Here is a 17,341-nt window from a genome sequence, read left to right as displayed (position 1 = left end):
GAAAAACAGGGGTTAACCTAGTTTACCTTTTGACTATCAAAGAACAGGGTTTTTTTCTGGCAGGTCACCTGTTTCCAGATAATGTTTATATGGCCTGTGAGAGTATTTTGAGGATTGTGCTAGTCCCACTTCATATCCCTACAGCTGACTTCAGATTCTGTCACTGAATTGAAATAATGCTTGGCAGTAGTGAGAGAATATTTAAGTATATAAAGTTATCATATATATCTTGATAGTTGGTTGCTTTGTCCTGATTTGTCCTACTACTTTGTCTTCTAGGTTTTATGAGCCAAGAGATTTTAAGAGGGCTTTTAGATTCCAGGACTAATAGTGATGATGACACAGGTGTTGATGGGACACCTTTTTGACCGGTTCAGAAATGAGGCACATCTTTTGAGAGTAACTGGGAAAAAAAAGTATTTGAGACTTGCAGAGAAACAGTGTGTCAAAATGGTCTGCTTGTCTGTCTCCATGTTCTATGAAATCGTTACAGTATGAAACCTGATGAGGAACAGATTTGTGAGTTTATGTACAGATGAGTAAGAAAATGCTCTTTGGTAAAAGTCAAGTAAGCTCTGAAATGTGTCACCAGCATGGGGTGTGTGGTGTGGCAGACTATTTGATCAGACAAAGATCATGTGATCAGTGCAAAAGTACATTTGCTTGACCAAGTATAACATTTGAGGTGTTCTGATGGAGAGTAAGATTTTTTGCAGAAGCAGCATGAAGCTAAGCTCCCTACAGGATTACCTTTTCCCAGATGCTTTCTGAAAATAACTCTGGACCCGAGGGCTTTATAATGATTACTTGGAGTGAAATCTTGGACACTATAATAAACCAGCAGTTTTAATTCCAGGGGTGCTGCCACAGAACATATCAGAACCAAAGTAAAATTCTGCACTCAGAGCTGCTAGTTTTGTGTCTGTAGATTTTGGTGAAGACTGGGACAGCTCCACTAGCAGACAGCTCCTTTAAAGTCTAGGAGATGGTTGTGCAGAGCAGGAATCTCTTTGAAAGAACTGTTACTTTGACAGAGTGACAGAGTTCCTCAGAGGAGATAATACTTGAAGTTCCTTACTTCCAGAAGTTCAGTGTCATTAGTAAAACTTACTAAAATGGTCTTGGAAATACCAATGATGCCTCTTTGTACTCTGAAGAGATCTTTTATGTAATTATGTTGTCATTAGGTAAAGGTAGTGAACTCCAGACCACTATTTATTTTTTTGGGATAGTCTCTGAGAATCACTTCCTTCAGAGATGATTTAGGAATTTAAAGAGGGGCAGGGAGAGACAGACACAGAATGTGTACTTTATCACATTTCTTGAAGGCACATTCATTTCCAGGAGGAAGAAGCTACATACCTCAGATGTTTCCAAAGGGTTTTTTCCTAGTAGCTCAGCAGTACTGTCAAACTCCCACTTTGTGAAAATACTCAATGGTTCAAGTGTTTTTGTTGCAGCACATTTCTAAGTGCATTATGTCATGTGTTTCCATCTCTGTGAAATGAGGAACGCGACTTTACCTCCAAAAAGTAAGGGACGCTCCCCTCGGGAGGAGACTCTCCTGCCTGCTCAAAGAGGATGCTGTTCCAAAAGATGCATAAGCATCACTTTTCCAAAAGGCACTTGCAGCAAATGCTATTTCATAAGTATTGTGCGTTTCATGTCATAGGTCAGTTGCCAAATGTAGGAAGATGGTTTGCTCTTTGGCTGGTCATATGTGAAGTTCCTTACCAGCGTAATCCTGAGAAGGATACTGCTTGCCAGCCAGGTGTAGTGAGAGCCATGCGGAAGGAAAAGGAAGGTTTACCTTTCATCATTAATTCTGTGTTCTTCATAATGTTAAAAAAGGATGGCACATGTTTGGGACGGACAGATCCGCTACTGCTGTGTTTTAGTGTTGCATGCAGTGAAGCATATGAACATCCGGAGCTGGATATACATACTGACTAAAGCGTCTTGAAGAACTGCTATAGGCGAAGTGGCTCTCCTGTGAAACTAATGCAAGGACTGATACATTAGTTACCCCAAGGATTTCCTGTAACAGAGTTATACCTGAATGTGGCCCTCTTTACAGCATTTTAAACACATTCCAGCTTCCTATGCTTGTAAATACTTTAATATAATAATGTCCTTATCTCAGTGAAGTGGGATCAACTAACAGAATTGTTAGCTGTGCTACATCTAAGTAGTCTGCTAGAAATACAACTTCAGTAAGCATCAAAACAATTTTGTCTACTTTGGGATTTTCCCACACTGGGAACCTGACGGTTAACCTTTTGGCCACCCAGCATGAAAATAGAATTGTGCTACTTTTATCTACATGGGAGCGTATTAAATAAGCCTGAAGTCAAATATAAACGAAGGAAGTTAGGAACAGCATTGCTTTGAAAACCTTTGTATTTTAATAATTTGCACAGATTCTCATTGATGGAAGACAGATTACTTTGCAAGCAAAAATTCAAAGAAAGTTATTCACTTGAAATAAATTAAAGATTAAACTACTGTAGCAAACATATTTTTGACTGCAAGCAAAATGTACCTTCAGTAGTAAACGTTGGCTTCTTTAACTAAAATAGACTGTCCTTTATCTCAGTTGGAAAAAGCAAGAGAACACTGATTTGACTTGGAACACAGCAAAGTTGTGAGATTTTATGTGATAGTGCTGGAGCTTTTTGCCTCACATGCACACACAGAATGTATATTTTAAACTATTTGTTCTGTAAAACATTTTTCATTTTTTGTGGATATTCTCAGAATCTGGGAGTTGGAGTATTATTCTGGGTTTTGATAATGGATTCTACTAGATTACTTCTGCAGAGCTTTATGAGCTTGTAGGCATCAAATTTTTAATTTCCAAAAATCCTGTATCTGGCATTTAAGCTTATCTCTGTGGGAAAACTAGATATTTTGTCATGGAATAAAACTTACTAATTACTGATCTAATGTTACACAAGACTCACACTTGACAAAGAACATTTCTTTCATGTTTTTTAATAAAAAGACTTGACAAAGAACATTTCTTTTGTGTTTTTTAATAAAAAGAGTAATGAGGTGCTGTTTTATCTTCTGCACTTTACTCCCAGTGAATTTGAGCCGTATCTGCCATTTTTTTATATTTGCAGATAGTTCAGAGTCATAACTACGGCAAAATTTTAGATATTTTGATGTCACTGTGGGCTCATGTCCTGTGTTAGGCCTTGCATTCTGTTATGACAATGTAAAGTTATTGCATGGGTTTCACTGGAAGGACATGCAGGTTAATTCATGTTATACCAAATTTTGAAAGGAAATGTTTCTGAGGTAAGACAGCCAGTAAGGTGAACATGGAACACGGGACCAGAAATGGAGATTAGCCTGTGCTTCAAGGAACTTCAAGGAGTACATGGAGACCTTTGGTGAGAATGATGCCTAGGAAGTCCTAAGGCATCAAGAAAATCAGATTTTCAGGGCATTTTGACTTCTCTCTATTGATAGACACGGTACATGAAAGATGAACCCAAAATGGGAATGGGTTTTTAACTTTGAATTTGCTTGATAAATAGCCTAGATTTTCTTCACTCAAGTTTTTGCTGTGAATAGAGAGAGAAAATACTGAGCAATGTCACTCTGAAGAGGTTCTGCAAGGAATGCTTTCAAAGTTGATTGACTTAAAAATGTCGATTGTCCATAACAAAAACCTTCATCTAAAGGACTACTGTTTTGTGGCACATGTGGTGGTGTTATTACAAGTAGGGTTTTATGTGGCCCTCTTTAAATACAATACTTGCGGAAAAGAGTTTTTAGTAATTATATTAAGTCGTTGAAACATGTTAGTGAGAAAGTGTTATCATCATATTTTCATTTGGGTAATAAGTTTGAAGCTTCTGAGGCCTTTCCCAGATATTTTAGGCTATTGTAATATGTTTGTAGCATAGATTGACAATGACAGCACAGACGATTCAAGAATGATACTCTCCCTTCAATGAAGTACCTGCCAAATTACTATTTGGTCTTCAATTTAGTTTTTACTTGCCTTGTTTCAATAAAAAATGTTTCCCTCTGTTTCCTTTGCCTGATTGTGGTGTGTGTATAAGTGTTTAATCTATTTAATCCATTTTAGAAAGAGCTTTGAAATGTCCTCCATGGGAGAATTAGGTATGTGTGTATGCAGTTCTGTGTTAGGGAACAGCAGGAAAATAGGCCAAGATAATTTTTTCTCTTCAGCTGATTTAAACACCTGAAAAAGGTGCTGTGTGCTCTCTGCAGTCCTTCTAGAAGAGGATGGTGCAGGAGGATGGGGTGAAATATGGAGCAATAAGGTACCTACCAGAGTTTGAGGGAGGAAGGGCAGAAGCATGATAACCATAAGTTGTTTGATTATAACTGTTAACACTTAAAAATTTTTGAGAATAGGGAAAAGATAATTTATTGTTTGTGAACTCTTGCAAGCTTCAGTCTTGCATCTTTTTATTTACTTCTTGAGTTGTGAAGTTGGAAGGATGGAAAGTTTACCTACCAGCTAGATTCTTGGTTTTAGCTTTGGACTTTTTTCCCCTGTATTTCTACTAATAAAGCAGGTCAGTGTGTGTGTGCAGGTAAACCAGAGATAAGCAGCTATGCCTAAAATTAAGGTATGACTGTTCTTGGGAGATTTGTGACTTTCTGTGTGAAGGAAATGGCCGTGTCTGTTTTTTAAAAGACAGAGAATTGTAATGTGATGCAAGATCACACTAATTAGTAGGCATGATTGCCAAGAGGATTAGTAAAAATGTAGCATAAAAAGATCTACCTTCATTTGTTTGTCAGAAAGATGTACTTTCATGAAAGTTTTTGAAAATAGTTGGTAATCACAGAGAGATTTAGTCTGGATAAGCTCTTGAAACTTCAAATAGACATTGGAAACCTATTGAATCCTGTTCACTTCTTCACCAATAGTGCCTTCCCTGAGGTACTAAACATCTATTTTCTGTCTCTTGTTCAAAGAATCATGGAATGGTTTGGTTTGGAAGGGACCTTGAAGATCATCTAGTTCCCAACCCCCCTGCCATGAACAGGGACACCTTCCACTAGACCAGGTTGCTCAAAGCTCCATCCAACCTGGCCTGGAACACTTCCAGGGCATCCACAGCTTCTCTGGGAAACGTGTGCCAGGGTCTGACCACCATTCTTTTCTTCACAGTAAAGAATTTCTTCCTAGCATCTAATCTTACTCTACCCTCTTTCAGTTTAAAGCCATTCCCCTTGTCCCATCTCTACATGCCCATGTAAAAAGTTCCTCTCCAGCTCTCTTGCAGGCCCCTTGTAGGTCCTGGAAGGATGCTCTAAAGTCTCCCTGGAGTCTTCTCCAGGCTGAACAATTCCAACTCTCTCAGCCTTTCATCACTGGAGATATGCCCATTGATACAGTAAGACTGCCCAAGATGGGCATAAATATGAAATAAATCAATCAAGAGCAATTGGTGTTATCACTAAGATTTTCACACCTGCCTCACTGCATTATCATTTGCAAATGTTGGGGAAAACAGAAGGTGTTTCATTGTTATGTGTTGAGGTGAATTTCTTAAATGAATGCCTGAAGTGCAAATTGAGGTAATATTTTAGAATGTCCTGGTTTTAGATTAGAATATTTGTTAGTTCCCAGTAATTGCAGCTTTTATACAAGAGAAAATGTTTGTATGTTGCATAAATTATTAGGCATAATAGAAGCAGTAAAGCTCTGACAAGAAATTTGGACAAAAAAAATAATGTTATTTCCAAAGATGGTTTTATTTGTCAGTTTGCTAATTGTGTGCCTGGAGTCTTCTGCAGCCAAACTTTGCTTTTACTTGGACATTTTGTGTATGGACCAGTGATCAAATACATGTTAAGCCTTGGTTACATGTATTTAAATTCATATTGGATCAGTAGCAGAAATAAGTTGTTTTAATTATTTCAGATAAAACCGCCAAGTTCAAAATAAAGTGGTGCTTTTACTCCTTGGAATAAAATTATGCTTAAGTTCACAGTTTTCGCTCACTTGAAGCAGGTGGAGCTTGCTGCTGGAGCAGGTGGTATTTTCTTTTCCATAATCTGTAAGTTCCTGCGGCCTAGGTTTTGAAACAAATAACTGGTTTTTTTGGGCGTAGGTCCAGGCATCTATCTGACTTAAAAATAACACCACCAGAAGAAAAGTTCTCAGTCAGACTGGTTCCTTTATCCAGTTTGATTCTTGGAAAAGTAACATAAAGCACCAGAGCAAGGGCATGCAGGTATTGGGCCTTTAGGGAGGTACTCCTCTTTATGGGGGCAGGCTGTGTTCCTGTCAGGTTACAATGATTTTGAGCCAGAGCATGAAATATTGGCATTGCTATATAGTCAGAGGAAAACTAGATTGAAAAATTAGGCAGAAATTAAGGCTTTGCAGACCTGAGTACTGACATGCATCAATTTTAAGCATGTCTTTAAAATTCCATGTTTGCAGTATGTTATTTTATACTTGTAGGAGCATAGAGTCCTTAAGGTGTTGAAATATGTGTCTGAGAATTTAGCAAATGCTTTTCTGAGTGTCTCAAGCGAAATATTAAGCGGTAGTACCTGAGACAGTGAGAATTCCTTGAGAGAGCAAAGAATCTCAACATGCTCTCTAAATACTGACAGTGATCAAAATTAAAATGATATTTGAGAGATACATTATCTAGAGATTTCCATGATTGCTTATGATTGATTTTGACTGATTACAATTGATTATACATATGGTGTGTGTAATATGGCCTTGAAGCTGTTTCTTTTCTGAAAATTGACTTTGCAGAAATATTGCTTTATTACTTGTGTTTACCACCTGAATGTATTCACGAGCATGTTTGTAGTAGTGATAAAATAACATGTATCAAAAAAAAGATTATAAAACTTCAAATACAGGGATAATCAGTTGTGTCACTACAAGCTCTGTCAAAACAACTGAGTTGTGTACTTCCCACATGAAGGCATAGCTTGAATGCCACTGGACTGCAGAAGGATCAGTAAGACCAAAATATTCAAACAGTGAGATAGGACAGAAATATTTTGGCTTGCATGTGAGTATGTTAGAAAAGAATTTAGCTTCTGTCACTTTAAGATGACTTTGCAGGTCTGGCTGTTGGACTTTATTTTTTTCTCCCCATATTTAATTTGGTAATCATTTGAAGATTATAAAAAAACATGAAGCCATGGTTTAGAGCTGCTTCTCAGGCAGAAGTGCAGAATATTTGTAGAGCAGTCTACTGAAAACTAAATTGTAGTATAAGCCTTTCTCTTAATCTTTCTATGAGAGGTTCATCTGTTGAAACATTTTCACACATAAACACATGGAGCAATGATTTTGAAAGTACTAGAGACGGTCCAGAAAGAGAAATACACAGTCAATCCTGTTTTGTCCTTATAGAAGGCTGGCTAAAATGTCCTAGATAAGGTGTTAAGTAGTAAGACTCCCCTGTAAAACATCATCCTTTTTTTTCCACGTAGTAAGTGTTTTATCTCTTCTAGGCACATTCATTTTTGATGCTTCTATAAGACAAATCTAATTTAATCTAGTTACAACTGAGGCCATAAAATTTTGTTTGACTGCATCAGTCTCACCAATGTTTTTTTTTTTTAAGGATGTTTGAAAAGCTGAAGAAAAGTGAGCCCAGATCTTTGACTGCTCAATATAAATTTGCTTCTAATTGCTGAAATCTGTAATCTATTCTTAGAAGGGTTTTGGAAAAGCAGTTTCTGTTTGTATTTGAGGACAGTTGTCTCAGTGGACAGCCACTGCAAACATCTTCCAACTTATGTTTGGGTTTAGATGCCTCTGAAAAAGTGCATTTGTCTGTTTTCTTAGTTATTTTTTTAAAAGAAAACATAGTATTAATTGACTTAATGTGTTCCTTAGATAGATGAAGAATTTTAGGAATACTGTATGAAATGACAGGAATACTGAGCAAGTTGGGATATTTCATTTATAAGATGCTGCATTCCTATTTTAATGTAATGGGAGAAGTTACCTGTATGATTGCTCTTCCTTCTAGGAAGCAGTTGGGATTTGGTTTTTTTGTCTCTGAAAAAATGTTGATACTTACATTTTCTTCAAGATAATGATTCCACAGAGGAGCTTGCCTCATTATGGGCTAAAAAGAGTTTTCAGATAGCAGTAGCATATTTTCTGTTAAAGGTTTGACGGTGTAACAGAAAGATGTGAGAATTTAGAACATTTAGAGTTTTGTATTACCAAGTTTATGTGTAAATCGGCTGGATGGGAAACATACTAGGAACTCCTGACATAAACTCTCATGGTATGTGAACTTAATGCCATATTATAGTTTTGTAACTCTGGGGAATTGCAATTATGCTCGTCTCTTCTTCAGTTCCCTCAAATATGGTAGCTTTATGCTGGAGTATATTATGGAGGTCTTTTGCCTATTACTATCAACAGCTGCACTCTATATTAAGAAGCAATATAGAAGAAGTATTACTCTGTTCTCTTCTGGAAATATCAGAAAAATGAAATAGTTTTCGCAGAGTTGTTTGAAGTCTGCCTGCTGAAGTTATGAAGACTTCCTTGAGTTAAAGTTGCCCCTTCTATGATTCAGGAACTGAAGTTCTCTTTTATAAATTTTTTTTTCCTGAGGTTGGGTAGTACTACCAAGTTCAATGCACAAAGATTTGTTGCTAAAGTTGTAGAAGACTGAAAATGATAGAAGTGAAATCCCAATTGTAGTTTCAGCTCTTACACACAAAAATATTAGGATGTGTTTGACTTTATGAATTAGCACTTTTATAGCTAATTCCTTTATGGCAATTGTAAATCATAACCTTTTTCATAGATTAAAACATGTCCTTTTATCTTTGCAGGTTACAGAAAACAGATCAGACCTTGAAGATTTACACCTTTACGCAACTCCGCGGGAGCAACGGTTTCGTAGGTTTGCCAGTCTAGAATATGAAGGACAGCTATACATGACTCCATATGACTTCATTCAGGCTGTTACAAGTGATGAACCCAAATGTAAGCAGGAATTTTATAATGCTAAAACTGCTAAGGAAAACGTCTGTGGTGCATGTTATTTTCCTATTTGCTTTTGATTCCTACTTCTGTTTCTGATTGTAGTAAAAAGCATCTTCCAGAATTTTTAATTGTGTTCAAATGCATACCATCAGTATCCTGATTGTTCCTAGATTGTAAACATCTGTATGCTAGTTCAACATTCTTGTCTTAAAGGTTGCAAACAGCTCAACAGTTATGAAAGATGGCAAGTTAATTTGTGCCATTGCACTGACACAGTTTCTTTCTGAGCAGGCCTGTATTGCTGTAAAACTCTTGCTTCCTCTTCTGTATAGTTTCTCTGTAAGCAGGCAACATATGCATTCTCAAAAAAACTTAAGATAACATATGTAACTATATAATGGCTTTCTAAAAACATGCTTTGAGTAAGAGTTTCAGTCCCCCAGGGGATCAGCTTTCTACACTTAAACATTGCCAGTGTTAGTACTATGTGTTAATTAATAAAAAAAAATAACTATCAACTTTTATTAGGTCATTTATTGTAAAATCTTTGCTTTAAGTGTCAAAGAGTGACTAAACAGTAAGGTGATCCCTTTCTGCTCTAGTTTGATTTCCTGGCCCTCAGGTTTGCGGTTCATTGATAGCAGTACACGACTTCTGGGGAATGGGAGTATCTTTGCTCCGGTGTTATATGTAGAATCACTCACCTTAGGTTTTCCTTTCTTAAGTCTACACCACAAAGTTACTATAGAGAGCAGTCAAAAGCAGTGCTAAAGCAGGCAGAAGAAGCTTAAAGTTCAGTGCAGATGTTGGATTTTTTCCCCTTTGTTCTCTTAACAGTAATGAAACAAGAGGAAAGAATTCAGCCATGGCACATCAGTGATCAAAACTTCTGTAACATTTGAATAAAGATATAATCTCACTGTAACAGTGAAGGCAGAAGATAGGGCTTAGATGGTGAAAACTTGCAAAACTTTGAAACTTGTACTAGAAAGCAAATCTTTTTTTTTTTTTTTTTTTTTTGCTTTGCAGTTAAAAGAGAGGAAGCAGATTGCTTATCACACAAGTTAATACAAATACACATCAGTGCTTTATATCTGCTCAGACCTTCAGTTCTTCCCTTTTTTGTTTCTGTGGAGTTGGGTTTCACTGTGTATGGTCGTGAAGCATTTGTGCTGTATATACTGGACATCATTAAAACATTTTGGTTTAACTCCATTTTATGACAGTTTGATTGGCTAGACCACACTATATGTGTAGTTTGCTATTAAAATTTTTCCATGCTAATGAAATTTCTGCTTCCTCCTCTCACAAAGCAAGTATTCAGATTTTAAAAACAAGCTCATAAGTACATTTTGTTTATCTCATGGCAAAGGAGATCTGGAGTTGAACAGTCAGGCACCCTTCTGAGTTCAGTGTAGCAAACCTTGTTTCTATTAAAATCTTTTCTGTTCATCCAGTTCACCTCTGAGACCAAAAGCAAAACTAACCTGGATGTCTTTTAGGTTTTTAGACTGGTATCAGAGATTACATAATTATTTTAAAGGATTATAACTAAGTGGATGACTTCATTCCAGTGCGGGTCTTACTGACTGGGACATTGGGACAGAAGGCTGATAAATAGGAAGTAATAGCTGAAATAGTAACAGCACAGATTACAACTTCCAGCTTCTCATCTCTGACTATGGTAATTTTAAACTTTGTACTGCAGCATTGCCAAAGTACCACTTTGTCTCCTTGGGCAAGTCAATTGTCTGTCTTGCTCTGTTGAAGGTAGTATATTTAAGGAAGGAATTTTTCTATTAATACATTTTAAACATTTTATTTTTTATTTTTGAGGTAATTTTATAAATAACTTGCAAGTTGTATATAATCAGGTCCATTCAGGCTGACATACTAGACCACCTATATTTTGCATAATAAAAATGAACATATACCTGGGGTTTTTATGAATGAAGACTAGAAAGGTCTTGAGTTTTGTCAAAAAGCAAAAATACCCTTTGAAGCATAATAATAGAAGCTCTTTATGTCTGCTTTATAGAAAAGCTAATAATACTAGACCTGAGTGAGATTTGTGATGGAGTGAATGCATCTATTGTGATTGATTTACTTTGGAAATCATGTAAACCCTACAAAAGTCAAGAGGGTGTTCACTTCCTTTTTTGATTAAATGCTAACTAATATGGTAAGGGTATGTTTTCTTTTATAAAATGTAACTTTTTACTCCAGGCAGTTATTACAAAAAGATATAAAATAAATGCTATAATTAACTTGCTTCTGCCTTTATGGTGCAGGCTTTCATTTGAGAACATATATTATTTTTAAGAGTCATTCTTATACGTTTTATAATCTGAGTATGTGTTTATATGTTTAGAAAGCAAAGTAAGAGAAGAGGAAGTATATTTTGTTTGCCTCAGTGCTAACTATAGTTAATTTAGCCTAATACTGAGCTGCAAGAATTGTGTATATATATATATATATATATATATATGCACATAAAGCTTCACTGACTTGCCTAGAAAGAAAATATGTATATAATATATGAGACTGGCAAATTATCTGATTGGAAAATTAGATATATTTGTTCTCCAACTTCTTTATGATAGGCCTAAATATATATCAGTTTATATGGCAAATGAGGTTGTTTTAGGGGATTTTATTTAAAAAATTAAACTGAAAAGCTTATGAAAATCCGTTAGCTTATGTTATGACATTGTTTGATATAACTCCACCATAATTAGAGTGCGATCTGTCAACTGTCTTGTTGTGAACTTTTACCAAGATGTAAAATTAAAATTTCAGTCATTTTCCGACCATGAATTAATGAAAGACCATAGTGAGTAGCTTCAGTATTGTTTTAATTATTTAAGGGAGCATGGAGTTCATTATGAGAGAAGGATTTCTGATTACACATTGTTCTATAAAAAGAAGCCTTTACCCACAAAAAGTTACGGATTTGACCACATAAAATGCTACTGTCTGGACCTTTGTGAATTCTGATATTAACAGTGCCTTATCTTAATATTGAATCTGTACAAATATTTGTCTTGAGAGGGTGATCACAAACCTCAAGTTTTGAATTCTTGAATGATTATGAGCAGCTCTTGTTCAATTATAACTAACAAAGAATTGAGCCTGACAGAGGCTGGAAAAGGAAGCACAAATCTGAGTTAGTAGGAAGGGATGAAGGGTGTCTTAGCACTTGGTGTAGTTTCAAGAGCTTTTTTTCTGTATTTGTTTTAAAAAGTATGAGTAGTCAGTGAAGCAAGGGTCATAATCCAGGTCTCCTTACAATCTCCATTTTAATACTACTGCTACTAAATAATAAATTCAGAATATTGATACCATGGGTTAGCATGAATGCCCTCTATTTCCTGTTAAATGTTCTAAGGATGTATTTTGGAGGTTGAAAGTCTTTTCCTGCATTGAAGCAGAGTTGGATTAAAAACTATACATCTGAATTGGTTCTTTAAAGTTAGGACTTCAGGTATGTATTAAGTGAAATGTTTTTTTAATAATATAAAGACAATTACAATCATGAACTGAGGCAAATAATTCTTTGCCTAGAAAACACAGTATAGCTGCAGTCCAATTTTTATGACACCACATTGGCATAACTAAATTCTGTGCATTCATAACTTCTTCTTTTGTTGCAGATGCTAAAAAGTGGCGATCCCTTTCAAAGCAGGTGGGCGGTAATTCCTGTGTGGTCTTACAACCATACATTTTGTTAATTGATTTCGTTTGTGATTCAAATGTAGAGGTGCAGGAGAGTTTAGTTCCTTTATTTTTGTCACTTCAGACTCAGCTGAACCCAGAATCTCAGATACTTTAGCAGCTGTGCCTGTTTTGTTGGATTTACTGACTTTCTCAAGCATCTGTCAGTTTCTCCCTCAGTCCATATCTGACTACATTTCTTAGTGTCAAGGTGTTTCCAAAACTGCCTGAAGTACTTAAGCCACTCTCTCCCTTTTGTGGTGTTTAAGTGCCTCTTACTTTTTTTTTTTTACATTTGTATAACTGCAAAAGAACTCTGTCTGTTTCGCTGTATTTCATATTTGTATTCATGGATGAAGTTTGCTTTAGTTCAGGTCAAGTGTTTTAAAAGAGCAGTTGCTTGAATTTTGTATGAAAACCTTACTGAAATCCAGGGGGACTTATCCTTGGCTTCAGTCAATATGAGCACCGGTGAGGTATTTCAGCCACAAATACATTGCATGTCTCTCTCCAGCTCAGCAACTACTTAGTATTCATTCAGATGAGTAATTCTTGCAATAATCATGTGTGCAAAAATTTATGGAGTGCTTGAGTACTTCCAAAATCATTGTGGTAACTGAAGTTAAATTAACTGGTAGATTTGCATGCAGTTCCTTGTCTTTTATATTGATATCCTAGAATTTAATCATAATCTGTTAACTATTTCATTAAATACTGAAATATATGCTTTTACATTTTTTAAACCTTATTTTTTAGGAACTGAATCAGATCCTTATGGAGACACCACCAGTTTGGAAAGGATCATCCAAACTTTTCCGTAATCTTAATGAGAAAGGTGATTGAGGAGAATTTATTTTCCTGAACCAAATTATCTCTATTTTTTTTTGTGATGATGTACTTTAATCTGAGTCACATTTTCAAAAATAAAAAAAGGGCTTGCTGTTGCTTTCTGCATTTTACAGCATGGAAAAGTTCCATGTAGTGTCTACAGTGTTTTAATGATGCCATCTTACAACTAGCCTCTGTAAGTGATTGGGGACTCTGAGTTTGTTAAGCTGATGTTTGAATATTTCAGGTTCAGTTTGTTGCCATGAATGATCTCTGGACTATAGACAGAATATTCCAGTAAAGAAACAATATCTCTTTACTTCTTTCCAATAGGTTCAATAATGTGATTATTTTTAAATACGGTAGTGGTATCTTTGATCACTGAATAAGCATTTTGTACACAACACAAGGAGAGTTTCAGAAATGTTATATATATTCCTTGAAACTCTGCAGATGAGGGCTTTGATAGCATTTAAAACTCACACTGTTGGTAAGTGGAGAATCACTCCTGGTCTCTCGTCTGTTGTATTTTTTTCTTTCTTAATAAGCTTTATTGCTTCAAAACAAAAAAACATAGGGAAATAAAACAAGGATGGCTTTACAGACATTTAAAAGCTATTTATAATAAATAATCTGCATATTTCTTTGCTTATATTCAAAATGGCAAAGGTCTGGTGGCACATTTGAAGTATTTTTAAAAGCAGGCACAAATACTTGTGATAAAAGAAAGATGCTTTATGGATGTTTAAAATAAGCATGCAAGCAACAGAATTCCAATCAAATGTGTGCATGTAATTGATTAATATAATTCAAATGCAGCTCAAATTTATTAAAGGGGTAAGTAGTATGGACCTACTCTCAAAGGAGGCTCTTTAGTGCATGGAGGCAGCCAGAACTCCAGAGAGGCAGAAATTGCCACATCTTTGCATTGTATTTCAATGTACTTCTTTGCTCTAGGCTAGTTTCTATATAGGCAGAAGAGTTGACTTTTGAAATATTAATTGCATAAAAATTCAGCTTCAGAATCTGTTAAATCCATACATTATCAGATTAAAAAAATGTATCTAGGTGTTGCTTATTAAGTCTGTAATAAAATGTCTGCAAAATGCGCAGTCATGCGTATCTTACTCCAGTTTTCTGCCAGTGAAGTTCTACAGAAGTTGATAGAATTGATAGGACTCAAACTGTCCTAAAATAAGATGGTAAAATTAGTAATTGGCTTTAGCACTTGGATATCTTTTCAGCATGTTTTATGAAAAAGTGAGTTCTGTTGTCCAGTTTTATAGATAATACTAGTAAATATGATGGGTCTTATGACTGATTACTTAAACTGGTGAAAGAAATGGAAATAGAATTCAGGTCTCCTTAGTTATAATTTAGTCTTTGTTTTTTTGTTTCTTACTCATTTTTTTTAAAACATGCACATATGAAGCAAGTAGCAAAAGCCTATGTCCATTTATTTTGCCATGGATTTATGTAATTCAGCTGAGGCACTCAGATTTATCCCATTGACCTTAAGTTTTTATTATGTTTTACCCTTGAGTGCCCTCCTGCTCTTCTTTCTGATCTTAGTGTAAGTTTTTCTTTCCCTTCAATCATCATTTCAGAGCCTCTCTCCCATAACACTCAGAGCAATCAACCAGAACTATCTGTCTGCAACTACAATATGCCAGTACAAACAAAAGGAGAGAAGGCTTTCAAGGCCGTTTATATTGCGTTCTTCATACCTGTGATGGACTACTTGACAACTGCACTTTCTTCCTGTTTTACAACAAAGAAGGTGCCATCAAGAAACCAAAAATATATATTTACATTTATTGACTGGCTAGTAAAGAATGTTTTCCATCACTGAATGAGAACCTTTGAGGTATCTGATTTCTTGATAGATGCTTGTCCAAACAGATTCAAGCAGGCCTTTGAAAACTTAATTTCTGCAAGCTGCTGTATAAAATCAAGAAGATAAAGCACAGAGCACGTGTTACTTAAATGCCTGTATTTAAACATTGCTAATCTTCAGTAATGTGTAAATTGAGGAAAAGAGTAGGTGGTATTAAAAAATTCTTAGTAACTTTCCTAAGTAGATCTACTAGCAGTAATAAAATCCTGGTTCTGAAGATTTAAATTTGCTCTTGGATCAAAAGATGGGATATGGAAGTAAAATCCACATGAATGATACAATGTTTTGAGTTTTAATTGTTCAGGTTTCTCAGTGCAAAAAAAATCAGATGACTGTTTACATAGTTTGTCACATATTCAGTTAAGTCAGATTTTAAAAGATATTTAAACATCCAAAGATGTGGCTGTTTTTGGAAAAACTTTTGCACCTGACTTGGACTGAAATCAAGGAGACAGCCAGCAACTTTTGAAAATCCTAGCTGATAGACATCTTTACTCTCAGGCATCTAAATACTTTTTTTTTCCATGCTTTTGAAATAATCTAATATTGTGGACTGACTTAACACTCCTTGTTTTGGAGGACAGACAAAACCAATTTGTTAGAAATCAGGAACAAGTTTTCCTAGTTGAGCCTCAAAGATTGTTGGAGCTAAGGGCTTTTGGGAGAGCTGCAAGCCATTGTTTTCAGTTCTTACTGAACTGTGAGACACTTCTCTTCATTGCTGCTCTGGACATTCTGCAAGGTTGTCTCTTTACCCCTTGCTCCAGAGCTAGAAAGCACAAGTACAACTTATGGTACCAGACATACTATTTGGGTACTGACTTCAGCTCCAATTTAAATTTTGCCTTAATAATTTCTGAAGAGAAAAGGCAGTGCCATTCCACAGTGTGGTTCCCTTTTGTAATCTTGCAAAAAAACATGAGATAAAGTTTTAAGGTAATATAACACATGCATTTACAAAGCACATATTAAAGTCAAGAACTGTGTTCAAATGGTGTGTATCAGGAGGAAGCCCTATTAATGTTCTCAAAGTAAATGTTTTCATACTGTTAAAGAGTACTATCATGAATTAATGGTGGGGTTTTTGGAAAGAAAATTGAATAAATCATTTATATTAGCTTTTAAGAGTCTAGCCAGATTTTGTTTAATGAGCCGTGCTCCATTGACTGTTGTTTTATTTGCCATGTTTAATGTACTCCTTCCCTGAAATACTAAAATACAAACCCCCCAATAAAGCCCCAAACCATAGATTAATATTGTAGACAAATAACTTATTGACCAGGTTGAATAGTTACATGCATACAAGTATTAATATGCATATGCACATGTACAAAAATTCTCCTTATATATGGATTTAATGTTTTCAAGTTTAGGATGTGAAGATAAGGTGAAACTAACATGGCATAACCTTTTTTTTTTTTGTCTTCAGGTGTAATATCTTACACAGAATATTTATTCCTCTTATGTATTTTAACAAGTAAGTATTTTTGGAGAGAAAGTCTAAAAGATTCCTTAGAGTTTCAAAGCTCTGAATGTGTTGTGTGTTAAATTACACTTCCCCTCCCTGCATATAGAAAACTACACCATCCATCTGAACCTCTTTTGCCCTTCTGGAATCTTGTGTAAATAAATGCTTTAATATATGCTTTAAATAAATGCTTTATTTAAATTCATTATTATCTAGAATACCTTTTAGTGACTGTTGAGGAAGCTGTTCCATGCGCTCCAGCTAAACCCCAGTCAAGAGCTTAAATTTATTTTCTTGTTTGAAATCCCTACAAAATTTGTAGCTAAATTTGCTGAAGTTCATAAGGGACAATTGATATAGGGAGAAGAGAAATATACACATTGTTACTGATTTGTTTCACCAATTAGTGGATAATGGCTAACATCAAAGAGTCAGTGGTAAAATACAAAGT

General features: G+C 35.4%; 1 protein-coding gene across 3 annotated transcripts in view; it reads left to right on the top strand.

The window, feature by feature from the left end:
* MICU3 (mitochondrial calcium uptake family member 3) overlaps positions 1-17,341 on the top strand; it is a gene marked incomplete at its 5' end in the record, with an annotated part of 54,690 nt that overhangs the window by 3,911 nt on the left and 33,438 nt on the right. For all 3 annotated transcript variants that reach the window (XM_082282660.1, XM_082282661.1, XM_082282662.1), the window contains 4 exons: positions 8,830-8,983; positions 12,637-12,668; positions 13,454-13,532; positions 16,852-16,899. In XM_082282660.1, coding sequence (XP_082138786.1) covers positions 8,830-8,983; positions 12,637-12,668; positions 13,454-13,532; positions 16,852-16,899 — 313 coding nt within the window. The remainder of the gene's footprint in view (positions 1-8,829; positions 8,984-12,636; positions 12,669-13,453; positions 13,533-16,851; positions 16,900-17,341) is intronic.

Source organism: Coloeus monedula (genome assembly GCF_965178545.1).
Source record: "Coloeus monedula genome assembly, chromosome: 5".
Lineage (NCBI taxonomy): Eukaryota > Metazoa > Chordata > Aves > Passeriformes > Corvidae > Coloeus > Coloeus monedula.
The sequence above is the reverse complement of the archived record's forward strand: the minus strand, read 5'-3'. Positions and strand labels throughout refer to the sequence as shown.